The sequence below is a fragment of the Athene cunicularia genome (genome assembly GCF_003259725.1).
Source record: "Athene cunicularia isolate RWA chromosome 1 unlocalized genomic scaffold, athCun1 chr1_part2, whole genome shotgun sequence".
Classification (NCBI taxonomy): Eukaryota; Metazoa; Chordata; class Aves; order Strigiformes; family Strigidae; genus Athene; species Athene cunicularia.
Genome location: NW_020799092.1, coordinates 11,378,212 through 11,396,294, shown reverse-complemented (window position 1 = coordinate 11,396,294; position 18,083 = coordinate 11,378,212). Strand labels below are relative to the sequence as shown.

At 38.1% G+C, this 18,083-nt stretch overlaps 1 protein-coding gene across 6 annotated transcripts in view; it reads right to left on the bottom strand.

Moving 5' to 3' along the window:
* Nucleotides 1-18,083, bottom strand: part of MICAL3 (microtubule associated monooxygenase, calponin and LIM domain containing 3) — a 155,216-nt gene that overhangs the window by 66,282 nt on the left and 70,851 nt on the right. For 4 of the 6 annotated variants that reach the window (XM_026868083.1, XM_026868082.1, XM_026868084.1 and 1 more), the window contains 3 exons: nt 7,986-8,172; nt 5,973-6,061; nt 4,771-4,858 (listed from right to left, as the gene is read on the bottom strand). In XM_026868083.1, the coding sequence (XP_026723884.1) occupies nt 4,771-4,858; nt 5,973-6,061; nt 7,986-8,172 (364 nt within the window). Of the gene's footprint in view, nt 1-4,770; nt 4,859-5,972; nt 6,062-7,985; nt 8,173-8,855; nt 8,964-11,568; nt 11,677-14,175; nt 14,281-16,107; nt 16,165-18,083 lie in introns of all 6 variants that reach the window. The other 2 variants (XM_026868080.1, XM_026868081.1) reach the window with 2 other exon arrangements.

Here is an 18,083-nt window from a genome sequence, read left to right as displayed (position 1 = left end):
AATGAAAACAAGAACAAAAACCAAATGAGAATAATAATGAAAATAAGTGACTAAGTGGAGGATTTAATGAGGATATGTTTGTTTGCACAAGTAAACAGTATTGCTTCAAGCTGAATCACTTTCACAAGTAAGGCATATTCAGTGTATGCAGAACCAAAGAGGCAATCTTTTTGAACAAGAAGCCTATTTCTATACAGAAATATATATAAAATGTATTTGTACTTCATTAGACACAGAAGTATAATTGTGTGCAAGTGATATTGGATGCATTCCTAAATATTCATTAAAACTATACAGACAGTTTTGAAAATGTGGCTCAGATAATTTACTTTAAAGGCATGCTATTTACAGGAAGCAGCCACCCTTTTCTAGCTCTCTAGACAGCAAAAGAACATCCTCATGTGAAGTCCAGCTTTGCTTGCTATATACAACATATTAGTTGTTTAAGAGTCTACTGGGAAGGGCTCTGTTCAGAACACTGCTCCCTGAAAACACTTAAGGCACATCCATAGGAAGATTTTTAACTTTTCATATTGCATATCTATATCTTATACACTATATATTTTTCTTCTATTTTAAAGCAGGAGACGTAGTGCCTCTACTTCATATTGCATTTTTCAGTTTTGTATACTATGGCTTATATTTGGCTTTTTAAATCTCTCACAGGTGAAGTAACTACTGCAAAGATCTTATGACTTGCTGTATCTTTTGAAGTAAGAGTTCACCTAGCAGGTCTTTCCTTTATGAACTCCCTATTGCTGATAGGGACAGAAATGTATTGCTGTCAGAACACAAGCCTGAAATGGAAAACATCTCACAACAAAACATCACCAGCTAAAGTCACCCCAAGGAACATATCATAAAGCTGATAGGGGTAAAGACTGTTCCAAGTCCATCTGTCAAGAAAGAGCTGAAAGTTCAGAAATATGTTCTTACAGACCTTTAGAACAAACAGAAGAAGAGCATTTGCACTAAAAGCACATTAAAATCATATAAAGTACTGTAAATAATATTAAAAAAATCCAAGACACAGCAGTTACAGATTATTAAAGGGAGAGACAGTTGAAAAGTGTGGGGTTTTTCTCTTGGCAATAGCAGCAATTTTGGCACAAAGGCAAATGCAAAAGATAGAGGAAGAACAGGCAAACAGGGTACAGAGAAAGGTTACAGAATCTACAATAAGCATGCCACAGTTCAGCAGAACCAAAAGCACAGTAACAGCATTCCCCAACTTCCCTTCCCCAGAGAGAACGGCATCCATCACTCAAAAGCTTGTTGCCACTTCCCAGACTGAAGGGTTGATACTGTACTGCAAGAGCCAGTTTGACCATAACCTCCCTGGGAACATCTCTTGTAACCACCACATAAAATAACATGCAGATTGTCTGACAAACAGGCAAAAACCAGACCGTGATTCTAGTTGACTGTTAAAAAAAACTCTCAACTTGCTTATCACAGTTTGCGCCCTGCAACTATGGTAGTTACAATACAAAGGACAGACAAAACACATTAAATGCTAGCTGAGACTGTGGCCACCCAGTGAGGGACTGACATCTTTAGCAAAGTTAATACATGCCAATCAGGTTAGTAACACAGCACGGAAAAGTGCTTGTTGTGACCAATCTTAGCTCAGCTGACCAAACCTGCTGAATATTATTTTGTGATTGAATATATTTTAAGCATTAAGTTGGCTAAAAAAAGAAGAGGCCAAATTTGGTGGTACAGCAGAAGAGGCAGTGAGTGCAGGGAGAGAAACCATGCAATTTACATCCATTTGGGATTCCATGGCAACTAAAAAGCAGGCCTTGCATGAGTCACCATCAAGCTCACTGAACAAGCACTTTCGCTAACTCAGAGCTGAATTTAACTCAGAGGTATAAAATTTAAAAAACAGCTGGTTTTTCATCTTGTATGTTCTTTAATTGATGTTTCTGCTGTACACTTTTGCCTTCTAAGCTATCTTTTCATCTCCATTAAATATCAAACGTGCATGTTTTTTTTGTTTGGTTTTTTTTTTTAATCATTTTAGAGGCAACTTACACTCCACATCAAGATCTACCTCTACTGATGACTGGCTCAAACCTCAGGGTCTGAAACTGCTATTGCCAAATTTCATTTAGTGACACTTGCCTTAAGGGAGGTCAAATACTTTGAGGTGCATGACCTATATTAGATGACTCTACCACATGGGTGAAGTGGAGCCTTTGAAAACAGAGCTCTGCCTCTATCTCTGTATTCAGATAGGCTTTTGCTCAACACATTTGTCTGCTCTGAGGTGAAAGCAGAATGTCTAGTCTCTTAGACAATTTAATAAATTGCAAGAAAGTACATACACAGGTACTTCAAAGTCAGGAGTTATACTGAGATGTAATCTCATCAACTCCTTTTGATTATTCAGGAATAATATCCTATTCTTCCACTGTATAAGCAAGCTTGGAAATTCAGCAGGGTTTGCTTTGGTTTCTCAAACCATATATAATTATAAACACCTCACAGATTTCCTGCCCTACCTACCCAGCAAGAACAGGAGCTAAAGGCAGGTACCAACAGGACATGACTGTTACACTAACAGAAGACTGACCTGCCTTTAATGACACTGTGGCTTGCTTTTAAAGTAGCTTGTAATTAGCCTCTTCCTGCTTTTTAACCATTGTTAAACCAGTAGTTTTATGATGTACAAAGAAAACACAATCTCAGCCACTAATGGCAAAAAGAAATGCCCCTAAAGAGCGAGTGGTAGAGGCACTGCTCACTCTTCTACAGTTAAATGTATTTCTGTCATGCACACACAAGAATGCACCACAACACACTGCCTTAAAGATGACCTAGCTTAACACAGCTAAACTGAGTATGTATTAATGTACTCTGGACACTGCAAGAGACAAAGCTTTAAATTTAAATTATTCTACAGTTATACACAGCTTTAGAAAAGCAGAAAGCAAACAGAAGTGCTAAATTTCAAGTTCTGCCATTTGATAAAACAGTGTCTGTTTTTTACTCCTCTGGAAGTACTACAGTTCTGTTACAGGATTGTGCTACCGTTACATGAGAGATGGGAACATCTGATTTATATTTCATTTATATCTGATTTATAGAAGTTTATAGCAAACCATGCCCTATTGTTTGCTCTACTTAGTGATCACTTAGATGCTATTTACTGAATGCTCATTTCTAAAACTGAGTAATTAAATTTTATCAGTTGGAAGGACTAAATCAGAGGAAAGAGACTTTCTGCCAGCAATTGCTTTGATAAACTAATTGAGATATATAGCTAAATTCTCCTTCTTCCACTTCTCATCACCAATAGCTTCACTCCATAAACCACCTTATTCTCATATCAGATGCCCTCTGCTCCAAGAAATATTTTTCCATTCATCTTAAAGAATATGCCACAGCTTAAAAAAACCCCAAACAAACAAAACTCTTCACTCTTAAGTCTATTTGGTGGTACAAAAAATGCTGCAGTTAACCTGTCCACAGCATTTTGCAAATGTCATTCTTCCATACCTTTTCCCTTTCCTCCATTTTGCCATAAGGAAATTCCACACAAACAAAAAGAGGAAACTGTCGAACTAAACTTCACTTCAAGAATCAGCTGCACAGACCAAGAATAAATTTGTCAGATTGCAGTTACAATCTTGAAACACTTGTAAGTATAATACATAAAGTAAAACAAAAGCACGTTTTTTATTTGCCTGCATGTTGTTAAGGTCTTTTCTCAACTGGCACTGTGAAAACATTCTTTTCTCAAAGTGCTGCTCTAAGTATGTTCTCTCTAAAAGCAGCTGATTTAGTTTATCCATAGTGTTCTGGAACAAATACTAGAAATCAAATTTCTTCCTTTTCCTGACATTGCTAAATGAGCACTTAGGGGCTGGGCAAACGAGCATTTGTAGCACAGACACTTCTCCCATGTTAGAAGGAATTAGAATTTCAAGTTAAAAGGCAAAACTACTTCACAGTAAGACACACACATTCACCACCCCATTCCCAAAGCCATGTCCAGGAGCAGCACAGATTCTGGCAGTGAAGGAAGAACATCATGACCTGCCAGCATCATGAAATTCAAGGGGTTTAAGGAATCCAATCCCATTAGCTGTCAGACACCCGGAATTCCAAAGGAGACACAATCCAGAGATAATGGGATCTTTCCCATTCAAGTACCAGATTAATGAAGAGAAGATTGAGAGAACAAGAAACCACACCCAAAATTCAGGCAAACACAGAAATCCAGTTTGTGAGATACTCCAGTGCATCCAAAGAACTTTTAACTTCAAAAACACCGAGCTCCATACATTACAGGGCTCTTTATCTGGGCCCACTCAGAGGAGACCTTCAACTGAGCATCTGTGTTTTCCTGGAATTCTTTCAGGTAATGTCCTTGAAAGGACTGAGAACATCTAGGCCCCAAAGCCACAGTGCAAAATAATATATTGAGACTTACACATAATGCACAAAATTCACATGACACCCTCAAAAAAATCACACAAGTTATACAGCTCATAAAGTTGGGTCACATTAATTCTTACTGGTCAGCCAGCTGCCCACAGAATTCCCCTAGGATCTGCACAAGAACTTCTGACTGGACGTAGAGAAAGGGAACCCCAAAAGCCATCAGCTGACACATGAAAAAGGAGTCCAAAGGGTTCTGGGCTACCTGGTGCCCAATCGAGGAAACTGTGCTTTGCAGGCGCTGGCTTGCCACCCTAACTCTGCCAAAGAGGCCGAGAGAGTACTGCACCACCCTGCTAAAGAAGGAAGCGGAGCTACCTGGGGCTCTCTCTGCTGAGGCGGAGATGGTATTTGCCCGTCCACTTCCATCACTTGCCATGGTGTCCTGTAGCAGTCCTTTGGTGTCCTGCAAGAATGTGGGGGAGATTAAACTCATATTAAAATTGAAAAAGCCTCTTTTTTCTCATGTGAGGCTATATGTACTGAATATGTTGAACTAGGAAGACATCCCTCTCACAGCTAAGATACCCCTTAATCATCATACAAGGCAAGGTCTGAACCAAGTATGTTCCTTCTCAATTTATGTCTTTATTAAAGTTCTGAAAAACAAGCTGGATATCCAAGAAAGCTAAAGCACTAAGGCCTCTGAAGTCTACTCATCTGGGAAATAAAACAACTACAATTTTTAGTCTTTATTTTTGGCAGGAAGTATGGGATGGATCCCTTATCCTTCCAAAAAGGAGTACAACTTCAGCTTGTACTAAGGAAACCTGAGAAACAGACAAGCACCATCACTACCACGAAGGAAAATACAATTTAAGGGGGAAGGGCAGTTTGTAGCATGCAAGCTTAACAGAACTTAAGAGACTAGCATGTAGTTTTTGCTTAGACAGAGTATGCAAAAATTCTGAAAAGAGGGTTGAGGAGACAAATTAAGTGCCTTGGAGTGTAATGAGAAAAGCTAGGAGACTTCTGTATTACACAGTGTGTCTTGATCCTAAATGTAAAGCACAAATGCTTTCATTATGATAGCATAGGAAAAGGGATATCCTTTCTTTTCACACAGGTTCCCATTAACACACAGAAAACTAAGAAATTAAGGCAGATCTTCTTCATAGCTTATGCAAGTGGGCTAGAACTTCATGTTTCAAAGGAAATTGAAATAACTTGTTTTGCTTAAGAAAAAACGTGGAGAAACAAAGCAAAAGCAAAACTAGTAACACCATTTAGTTTCTGCATGGACTGAATATGAATTTCAGCTGACAAGAAAACAAATCAAAATCCTGTGCTGAATGGGACAGTACATTATTTTATAATAAGAACCATGAAAAGAGAAGTAGTAATTAAAGGAACAGCTTTTAAATAAAATTTATAGAACTACAAGCTCTCATGACATAAAAAAGCAACTCTATGCACTCTGGATTTTTCTACTTTCTGAAAAAAAACCCAGCATAGTTACTTTTTCAATGTTACGAATCAAAACATACTAACACATGACATGTTAGATGAAAATGACTTACCTTTCCTGACAGAGGACCCACTGCCGGCCTCTTCCTTTGAGCATAACCAGAGAGACGGTAACAGTAGTGAGGCTTACAGTAGAATTTACCTGCAGATAAAACATGAATGATGGTCAACAATGAAAACACAGCAGTTTAGCACAATATAAATGTCCATCTCACTGCAACTTATTTTCTGCTCCCATTCCCGTTGCTCCCTCTAGTTTTTTCACTATACATGGAGGCAAACACTATCTGAAGTTTTAACTTCAGCCCTCCTCTCTCCCCGTTTCCATTGGGTGTCTGACAGCCATTTAGCTCAAAATCCTATCAAACACCAAAGCAAAGCTGTGAGGCTTGTGTGGTATCACATGCTAACAATGCGGCAGTGTGTGAGGAACAAAGAAATCATCACATGAAAAGCTGGCAGAAGCACTTTTGGAAAAAGGAAGAATGAATGCAACCAGCAGAGGAAAGTGGGAGAGGACAGTGTTAACTCCCAAAGAACCATCTCTAAAAACGCACAGTGGCTACTTGTGGAAAAGACAATCAACCAATGATTCATTTTCACAATTAAGACCTTTTGTGATACTACTGATTTAGTAACACCCCAGAAATGTAGACGGATTTTCACCAGTATCTGAACACTGTCAGGAAGCTAAAGCAGAGCTAGTAATACCATAATACAAGTAATAATAATAGCAGCAAATTGATGGCACATAATTATCTTCCAGTGTACCTTTGCCAGTGTATCCTGCTTGATATATGCAACCCATAGCATTCCTACTGCTATCCTATTCCTACAACTTTGCTAATGCATGGCAAACCTATATTCTGAGCTTTGCCCCTTCCTCTAGTTTCTCTGGGCTGGTATTTGCACAATGCTGTGTTTTATGATGGAAAAGTGACAAACACTATAAGTCTCTGCTTAAGCACACATTTATTAATATTTACTCTTTCCAAAAAAGATTTTTGCTCTCTCAATTGTCTGAAAAGAGCAACAACAGAAAAGCTCTTACATAGAAATTCTTAAGACTTTGAAGGCTAAATCCAGACACTGACTGCAGAATGCTCATCAGTACAAACAGCTAGATGAATAGCACAATGCATGTATAGCTTTAGGGTTTTTTCTCTCAGAGAAAACCCAGAATGAAATATAAACTAATTTTTTACAATTATTAGATTAGATACAATACCATATATTTCTTTTTGACTATATGTGCTTCATACACAACTGTCAGGCATGTAATATCATTTCAGAATCAATGCTTAAAGTGTGCTGAAATTCTGAGCTTTGTGTTTGCTTCGTTGAGATCTATCTGGCTGTAACTGCATACATAAGCTTGCTTGCAGAGGGAATCACTAAATCTGGTGGCAATACCTGTTTCAGCCCATACAGCTGACAGAGGAGCTCAGTCTGTTATTGCTAAACAAATAGTCAGATATTCAGTTATGTACGAATGCCCAAAATAACAGTAATGATCAAAAAATGCTTTTTCCCAACTTTGACTATGGATGAAGATGTTACTTTTATATGTTGATTTCAAAATTATCATTGGCCCTTTTAAATTCACGTGCCAAGTCTTCTGACCTTCCAGCCAAGTAATAATGGATTTTCTATTTCTTACTGGGAAACTGGTTTGATGATTCTAAGTTTCTTCAACGTTTTGTGACCAAGTAAACCCATTACTTGAAGTCATTATATAATGCATCATCAATACATAATTTTGGTTCTTCTTGCCCCTTAAGTTTAGATGTTGTTTCCATGGCTATTATTCTACCCAGTATGTGTAGAAAGATTCTTCCTAGTTACATGGAGCATATACCTATCAATTTTATAACATTTCAATCTGCAGTGGAATATTCTGGAGTGGCATATCAGATTGCAATTTTTACTTCATCTTTGCCTCAGTGAGTTGGAAAACTCTTTTCCCTAACTCAACAAATAATTCTTAAGCAAAGAAAGACCTGAAATCACTAGACAGACTTCCAGGACAGTTAAGAGGATTATGACAAAAAGGTAATTTCTCTTACCATCTTCAATATCATAGGCATAAGATGACAAGCGCAGAGTCGTTGCACAGTATTCGCACTTGAAGCAACTGCGATGGAAGAACTTGCCTTCAGCACTCAGCCTTTCCATCACATAGACTCGCTTGCAGCAGAAGTAACAGACATCACTGCCTCCCAGGTTTTGAGGGAACTCCTTTTTGAGCGAGCCCTAGACACAAACAGGCAGGGCTACATTTATGTGTGTCCAGCCTCACCAAGATTACATGGTTATATTTTCTCTTCATTTATGCAGATACAGGAGCATCTGATGCTGCAGTTCTTTCACATGTGGATGCTGCACTTCTTGAACACAGTTCACAGTTTTAACCAGGACACCAAAAACTAACCTTACCGTCCAGGGAAGAAGGTCCTAGGGTGCCATGCCTACATATGCCAGGAATAAAATAAGCTCTGGATGGAAGAGTGGACACCAGTACTATTAATGATGACCTTGAAATAAATGACTGAAGGAGGCATATGATGGAAAGCCAAAACCATTAGAAATCCCTCAAACAGCAATTCTTAGACCTACATTATCAAAATCAGTGTCTCCTCCAGAAAATAATAATGCAGAAGTAGCCCCAGTGGATCAAACACATCTTCATAAATATGATAGGCGGTTTTCTCAACTGTTTATGCACAATCCTTGGGTACTGAGATTAGATTACAACAGTTTGCAAGAACAAGACAAGAACAGGACAAGAGTGAGGGTGGATAGAGAAAGGGAAATTAAGTCTTTCACAAAGCTATGACAGATTCCATCAGTGGTATTAACAACTGGACACTCACAACACTTCAGATCTACAGTACATCTAATGACAAACATGCATCATCTTCTGTACATTGTCTTACCAGTTCCTTCTTGTCTAGAAGGGTTTTGGGTTGCTCTTTCCTTTGAAGCTGATTGGCTATCTGCTCAGCCAATGAGCTCACTCCGCCTGTGTACATCTTTATATACTTCTACCAGATGGAGGGAATCAAACAATAGTGAAGTGAGAAAAGAAAAAAAAATCAAATTTTAAAAATGACTAAAATGATAATAGGTTAGATGGTGAAAAAGTGCAGAGAGGTCAAATCATGCCAAGACAGTGGACAATATGAAGTGACAAGTGTAATAGCAAAGCTAGCGTCATCAGAAATCACCAGTACAGTGCAGGATCAACTGTAAGAATGGAAAAGGAGGCTTGCATTTTGCATTCTCTAAGTGCTCTAGAAATACTGTGATGATGAAGAAAGCAGATCTTATCTTCTCTTGCGGGGTATTTTGCACCTGGAAACCTGAGCATAGACACTTCTCAAAGACAAGCCCAAATATAGGTTAAGGTTTTAAGTTCCAAGTAAAACTGGCATCAGAAACAAAGATTTTCTAGAAAACATGTTACATAGTCTAATGCAACGTGCTGATCACAACAGCATTATATGCTTAGCAACTGGAAAGAATTCATTTACAGAGCATTCATAGAGCAGGGAAAAATCCTTAACTAAGGAACAAACAGTGATTCAAAAATATGAATTCTTCCATTGCTAAAAATACAGAAAGGTTTGTATGGAAAAAGATGTAAGAGCCTTACGCAATGCATGGCTAGGTTTTTCTCCATCATGGCTATTGACTTACTCCATAACTCTGGATATCTAAAAACCCTCCAGTATTTTGAGAAATCTAGGCAGGTTGGCTGCTACCTTAGATGGTACAAAATGAGTGTTTGCAAGCCAAGTTCAGTCACTGCAGGAGCAGAGGAAATGTTTTTCACAGGAAATACTTACAACCTCTGGCAATAATTACATGGTTAAGAAAATTATGTGGTTATATCCATATTAGCTCAATCACACTGCAAATGCCATGTATTTGACTCAGAGCAGCAAGGAGCACGCCAAGCAATTTCCCTTTTCAGACTAAGAAGCATTATGACTGTTTCTATGAGGAGTCTCCTCAGCAAATGAAGGATCATCAGAAAGACACTCCAGCTGCTGACAAGTGTAAACTACCAAGGATAACAGTTTACTGAAGGAAAGGTCTAAAAGCTGTATCTCAAAACCCCCTTAACTCTTATAGCGAAACTTGTTTGAAGCACACAAGTTACTTCCCACAACACAGCATAAATTTTGCATGCGTGGTTATCAGCCTTTTAGGAATGTTTAAGACCTTCACATGTTCAGACATCAGAACAGCAGGTAGCATCACAAAAACTGAAATTCACCATAGAATGGGTACTACTTTGGGGAAAACAATTTTGAAAATGGAGTGCTCAGCCATCAGAGACTACTGCTGCTATAACTTAAATCCTAATTTCTTAAACTCTGTGCCACTGCAGTAATGAGGGTTTATTTCTACCCAGAAAGAACTTCTACATGTCTACCAGTTACACGCCAAATATCAGAGCACTTGCAGTATTTATTTTTTTATATATATATATATATATATACACACACACAAGAAATAACACATTATTTGTCTTTCAAAACTTTTCAAGTTCCATATTCTTCCTCAGCTAGTTTGTGCACACACAGATGTGCAGAGTTACATTTCATGTATCACATCTTATCAAATATTACAATTAAAATTACATCCCACTGGAAAAATTTTCTTCAGCATTGATCTTTAACTGGCAATCATAATGTTTTGGCCAAGTGTTTTCCATTTTCCTCTAATCTTTGAGGTTCTAAGTTTTCTTTAAAAACAGTTCAAGCTTTTCCATGGGAAAAACTGACTTTGAGCTGAACCAGTTTTCCACTGAAAAAGTTTTGATTTGAAACTTTCATCCAACCTTAATTGCAGATGCTTCAGGATCTTTAAATTTCTACCAGCACATATGAAGTTCCATGCTTGAAAAGTCATCATGTTAATCTGAACTCACAATACCTTGGACTATTTGGTGTGGGAAATTTAGTTGTTGAATTTTTTATTTGAGGTTCTGTGTTTCTGATTTGTCTTGCTTTCGTCCTACACATCACATATGGTCTAATACTGCATCTTAAATGAAGCATTTTATCTTTCCTTCCATGGGCAAAAGCTTTCAAGATACACAAGACTCTGCAACGTTTTCAAAAGCAGGCAAAGAACCCACTCCAGCTTAGGTAAAATCAAGTTACTGCTGTTTACGTATAACAACTGCAACTAGTTCAAATTCTCAAGTGATTTTTTTAGACAGCCAAAGTACTTTTTATTTCACACTGTCCATTAAGTATATATCCACAACACATTCTGTAGTTTGGCTAAGATTTCAACAAAAGCAGCAAGCAAAACAAGAAGGCTTTACTGCAAAGCCAGAAGGACTATCAGCGCTCAGAAAAATTGATTTGAGATTGAGATGTACCACAAGCTTTTCATTTACACCAAATATTAAATATATTTAGTTTCAAACTGCTTTCTGGTTAACAATAATCAAGCTATGCCACAGGTTGCCCCTGGTTTCTCATGTGTGCATGAATATGCACAGACATTGCATTCTGCAGGTAAAGCATTGCAAGCCTAGCCATCTCTTGTGGTGTGTCCTTGGCTGGTGGGACCAGGGTGCAGCAAGCGAACACAGCTGAGTGCACCTTGCAATGCTCAGGTGAATGCTACCTGTCGAAGAGAGTCAGATGAGGGTGAAGAAGGGCGATTAGAAGAACGGAGGCTAAGGGAAAGCTCCCACTGGTCAACAAAGAATCGGCGAGACGGTTCAGTCTCAGGCTAAAAAAAAAAAAAATAAATCAAAACAATCATATATGGCTACAAAGGGAAGAGAGTAGAGAAAAAAAAAACAAAAAACAAAAAACTCACAACTTAGGCTCTTCTGTCCACTATCAAAAAAAATTTTTAAAGACTCTTGTAGGAAAACGTGGAGAAAAATGTCCAGTGCATCTTCACCTTCTCCCTAGTGAGGCAGAGTAAGGTATTCTTAATTTGCTCTTTATTAGTTTTTAAGTTATTTAGGACCATTTGGAAGAAGTTACCTACTTCTACAGATGTCCAACCTCCTGCAACCCAACCAACTAAACCACTGACAAAGATCCCAAATCAATTTCCTCTATTCCTCCTGTATCTTCTGTATTACTGGGCCAAGACTGTATTTCAGACCATGTGAGACCTCTTCTATATTTTAAGTATATAAACCAAAAGCCTGCTCTCCTTGGGGGGTGGAAGAGAAAGAAATTAATGTGTATGCAATGCCAGTAATGAGCAGCAAATTTCCCACCTAAAATTTACTGTAAGCAGATTGGAAACATCACACTAAAAAGAATGAAACAATGTAAATCACACTGTCATTCTTGCTTATCAAATGGCAAACAATAAGTCCCAAACTGAGAATTTGCATCCTTCTGAAACTGGTTCCTCACAGAACCACCCAAAATTTGGTCTTCCAGTACACCCCTCTCATTCTCTCTATGGCTCATTACATCTATCTCCCAGAAGTACTTCACATAAATAGGAAAAAAAACAATAGCTGGAAGTATCAGACAAATAGGACTGGTAGAAACAGTGCGTTCCAAGAAATTATAGTCTGGAAAGAAAAATTATGCAAATTTCAAATATTTGACTCCTATGTTTTTAGTTATAAAAAGGAAAAATAAGTGTCATGTAGCTGCATGACCCACAAAAATAACTATTTCTAGCCACTTAGAATAGGTTGGCCTCAAGTTAAAGTGTACTAGAAAAATGCAATATAGCTTGGCTTTCACAATTTCCCCAATTTAAATAGAACGGTTTATACATAATTTTTCTGTACTTAAGATCATCAACATTTAATTAAATTTCTTTTCTGAAAATGTCTTACTTTGCTAAGCCTTCTTTCTCTCACTAATCCGTTTTTCTTGTTTTGTTCCCTTAAATCCCACATCATAATCCATCATTGCCTTGCAGTGTTTCAACATCTGTTTCCTCTTTTTCCTCTCTGCCCTACACTCTTTATCCTTTCCTCTACTTTGTGTTCTCTGTCTCCTCTCTATTTTCTTTCTTCCTTAATACTGTAACATATAGAAATTAGACAGTCTCAAAAATAATTTTTATCTTTGCATTGCAATGCTGTTAATCTTTTCCACCCTCAAAAGGAGCTTAAAAGTGCTAAAGAGCAACCCAAAAGGTAGGAGCAAGATGTTCTGGTCTAGATGTTCATTTCTGAATCATCTTTTCAACTGAGTAAGAAAATTCACATGAGCATGCTGACCTTGGATCATGCTTGAGGTCTTCAGTTGTGTCACCCATTAGCAAATAGGTGTGAATGTTTAAACTAGTCTTCTTAGTCTTTCATAGTTTCTTCTGTGTCCACAAATCCTATCTCAAAGAGGAACCTAGCCAAAGGTTCATTCTTTCTTCCTCCAGAACAGCTTCACCAACTTTAATCATCAGCAAGGATGGCATCCCCAAAGAACAGCAATGAAAAGTGACCCAGATGTTATAAATTTGTTTGGCATGGCTTGGAAAAGTGATGCCCACCAGCAAAAGTTCTGGGACTGTTTATATTCCAGCTCAATGATACAGCTTGATTTTGGATGGTTAAGTCAAAACAGTAAGTTATGAAAAAAAATGACATGTGTAGATGGTGTTTTCCAAAAGCACTCTCCAGTTTGCCAAATACTGTTGAAGGTAACCAAAAACTAGAAACTAAAGAACCACTGTTCAAACTGGCACACTCCCATATGCCAAAGATGACACACTGGAGAGAAAATTAAGCACAAACCCAAACCAAACGTGTACACTGGAATCAAAGAAACTCTGCAGAAGCTGCCAACTCTACCATTGGAAATAAGGATGCAGGAAGCATGGACACAAAAGTAGTACTTCAGAGCCAGGAATTATGCTTGGAAAATGCACATGTTCTTACTTCCAGAAGCAAATAAAATTTGTAAGCAACTGACTGGTAAACGACCACTGTGAGATTATTTGATCTGGAGTCCTGCTGATTTTCCACATATACTCTTGAAGCTTGGAGGATGTTTTTTACCTTATTGCTTATATTGTGTTTTGAGAAACAGAAACACTGTCATTCATTAAACAAGGAGACAATTAAGAACTGGCAAGTAGGATAAAATTGCTACGTAAAAAAGACTTGGCTGTGTCTTTTTAACCACAAGACGTACAGTAAGGGTCATCATATTTTGGTGAATTTTTCTGTCCCTCTGACCCCAGATGTTACAGGTACCCAGAATCCCACATGGATAAAGGACACCAGATAGGCAGGGCTGTAGTCACCTGATGCCTCACTGCAGGTCGGGACTCCCGGAGGGCTGCTAGCTGACATGCCCTTTGCTCAACAATCTCAGGCACTTGGTCATCAGAAAATAAACGAGGAGATTTCTGTGAGATGAGGAAGGAGCAAGTAAATAAATCAGAAAAAGCCCCAAAAGGAACAGACACCGAAATGCCAGACAAAAGGTATGAAATTCACATGCAGAACAGTAAGAGGAGCTCCTATGTGAATACTGCTTTTATTCCCATGTCTACTGTTTTAATGAAGTGCTAAGTTTTGACCCTTAAGGCCAGCCAGAAAAACAGTTGAATTAGTCCTTATTCACAACTCTCCCATCTAGGAGTGCTGCAGCCAAAACCAAGCAAGCAAGTGGCCTCTTTCTCTGGCATTACCATCCAAAAAAACCAAAACAAAACAACCAAAAAACAAAACCCCACAAAAAAACCCAACCAACCCCACATGGATTTATCAGGGACAAAGGAGCTTATTTGCCAACCTATTTCACCACAGTTCTCAGTTCTAAAGGATTTCCTATACATATCTAAACCTGTACATACTTGTGTTTCTCAGATTTTGTGCACAGAAACACATGTTTTTAGGGTAACATACTTCAGTTCTCGTAAAGAATGTGTAAGCTTCCTTAAAGATGCTGTTACTTACAGTGTACTTATCAAAGACATGATGTTTAATGAGTCTGACTGGTTGAAGCAAAGCATAACAAAATCAAATTACAACAGAAGCTGCCAGTTTTACTTCTGCAACTTCACCATCCTACTTGTTCTTACTGTGATGTTATGCCAACGCAACCCAGGCACAGTATTTGACACCTCTGCTATTCTGGTTCTTCATATCAATCTCCAACTGTTATGTGGTGCACTTAGTGACATGGAAAAAAGACCTGGCTTGTGGTCTGCTTGCAATTTGCAATATCACACTGCTTTCGGTAATTTGTCTGTAGGGTTCAAAAATAAATGAACCAGGAACTACAAACATGTGAATGAAGAAACCTCAGGTTTGATCTGTCAGGAAAGCCAGGGTGTTGCAATGTATTGCTACCTGTCCTCCAAAGCACCACCCAGTTTACAAGAAACACTTTTCCCATTCAGATGCATTAGTAATACTCTTAACTTCTGGCTGCTTTTTGTTCCACCTACTCCTTCCTACTAGACCATTTTCACTAAAAATAGAGCCTATTATAAAGCTGTGGGCTTCTGTGTCACTGCAGACACATGCTTATTCATTTTCTACTGCCTGTCAGAAAACATTCGGCCCACAAGAGACTTCTGTCAGAACACATTCTGAAAGTTGAAATGGTTTTATAGTTGGCTACCACTTATGACTTAATTCATTCAAAGCCTTTTCTAGAATGTCAATTGATCTGTCAATATGAATTCAAATCAACCAATTCTTTTGAGTGCCTATCTTCCTTTTCCTGTTCTTCTATATAGTACGGAGCCATTCAGACAAATTGTTGAATATTTCCTTGTTAAGAAGGCTTCAAAATCTCTATACTAAATAATGGCTCATCATTTTTCCTTTTACTTTAGCCTGTAGGAGGCAGGATGAAATGCCAGTTGTTTAACCATCCAGAAAGCAAGCAGTGAAAACAATGCAACCATGTTCACATGAATTAGCACAAAACATAACTCTTTTTGTTCTGCTACAGCCACAGCATACTTAGAGGTGTAAGAGAAAAAAACCTGCTAGATCTACAGCAAAATAAAAGCATATAGCAAACTATTGATGAAGGCTTGTTATGCATTAATGTGGATATCACACAGAAATAATCACTCCTTATTGACTCTTAGTTCCAGCGTGTTAACAGCAGCATTAGGATGTGTGTTTCACTATCCAGTAAGTTTGCTCTCTGTATTGCACACATCCACCACAGCCTTGTGTCATCAGCATCCATGCCATTTGTTCATGCTCTTTACCCTTTCCTGTCTGGGACTCTGCTCCCCAGGATAGTCAGCACCAGGTTCCCTGTTTCTCTGCAGGCAACAAATTATGAGCTTAACAATCACAGACCAGCTTCCTAGTCAAAGCACACTTCAACTAATTTTTATTACAATGCAGGCAGAAAAGAAGCCATAATGATAGCAGAACAGTTTAATAAGAATATTCTAAACCTGGAAATAATACCTTGGGTCCTGTAGGGACATTTTTTTAAAACTTATATATTCATGTTAGGCCAGTAAACCACAATACAGTACCACAGTGTAATGAAATTAGTACAATAAAGATGGTAAGACACTCAGTGTAATTCATACTGTGATGTTAGATCAAAGGAAGGAAATTGAAAGTTTAAAAGAAGTGGCAGAATGAATGCATTAGAAGTGCAGAGGTACAGGTTTTAAAAGACATTAGTGTAACAAGGACACAGATCCATCTGACTTGCTATGAGGCCTGGGCCAAGACAATTTCAGGAAAAGAAATCATTCATAAGGAAAAAAGAGTGTCTCCAAAAGCAGGGCACCTCAACTGAGTCTAACCGATCAGTTCTGTAGCACATGGGGTAAAAATTCCTCAGAGTTAAAAGGAGGAAGCTGATTTTTTAAAATTATTATTATTTCTTTGAGCAAGAAGACGTGAAAAAAAAGTTTCCTACAGGACACAGCATAGAAAATGGTCAAAGTACACTTGGACCCAGCAGTAATTGGCTCTCATGACTGAACTAGGCAACCAAAAAGACACAAGACAAACACACACTTGGAGATGCTAGGGAAAGAAAATATAGAGCTAAGGGGTCCTTAGTGACTGAAAGCAAATTTCCTCTCTATATAGAAAATTAATCCCACAGATTAACAAGTAAAACTCAGTATTTAACTGTCTTAGTTTCTCTATTAGTAAACTTGGGGGAAAACCTTTCTTCTCTCATAAAAATCTGTCAAAATTTTCGGAGGATGTTTACAAGTGGAAGGCCGCTAGCTATCACAGTATCTGGTAATATCATTCAATTCAGTTTAAATGCAGGTTTTTGCTAATGAAAAGGACTTTCTGCACCCATTCTACCTATATGTCCACTCCTGTACCCTTCCTTGCACCATATGCTATTCACAGCATGCCAGAAAACTAACCACTTCTTTTGTTAGGACAGTTTTAAATGAGATCAGTAAGCAGACCTGACCTATCTCGCAGATGCAGACACCAAAGAGGCAGCAGACAACATGTGCTCTGGAGACTGACAATAATTAGACCAGATTAATGGTAACATGTAACTACACTCTGGGAAATCACAGCAATAAGGCAAGTCAAACTTTACATCCAAGAATAAGTTTTGTCTACTCTGCTAATATGTAAAATGCCTTTACAGAGTTTATAGGCATATAAGCTGTCAGCAAAGAAACATTTTCCACCTATGGGGAAATCTATTTGTACAATTCTCATTTAAATTTATGAGAGGTCTATGAAACTGCAGCTGCCTTTTTATCACCTTGAGATTAGTTTGGGATTGATCGGGGAGAAGTGGAATTTATTACTTCAGTAGGAAAATGAAACAAAAATTTTAAAAGGATACAACTCAAAGACACACAATGACCATGTACAAGACACAAATATTAAAGAATTTCAGGTAATATTTAACTAGAAGGACAACAAATATGTGCGCACAAACATCTGGATCCACATTTATACACTGTGTTCAGAACAGCTGTCACTGCTCCAAATTCAAACTCAGACAGACTGAACACAAACTCTTGTGGAAGAAAGGCCTGGGTGTGGGGAAAAAGAAGGACCAGAGTGGACATGTGCAGGCCACTACAACACTCCAAAAAAGCACTGCATACAAGTAAGCCTGAAAGAGTTTCATGAATACAAGGGCAAATTTTTGGTCATACCTGTTTAAACCAAGAGTAGAGATGGAGAAAAGTTGCATTTCTTTTGCCTGTATTACTCCAAACATTTCACTTCT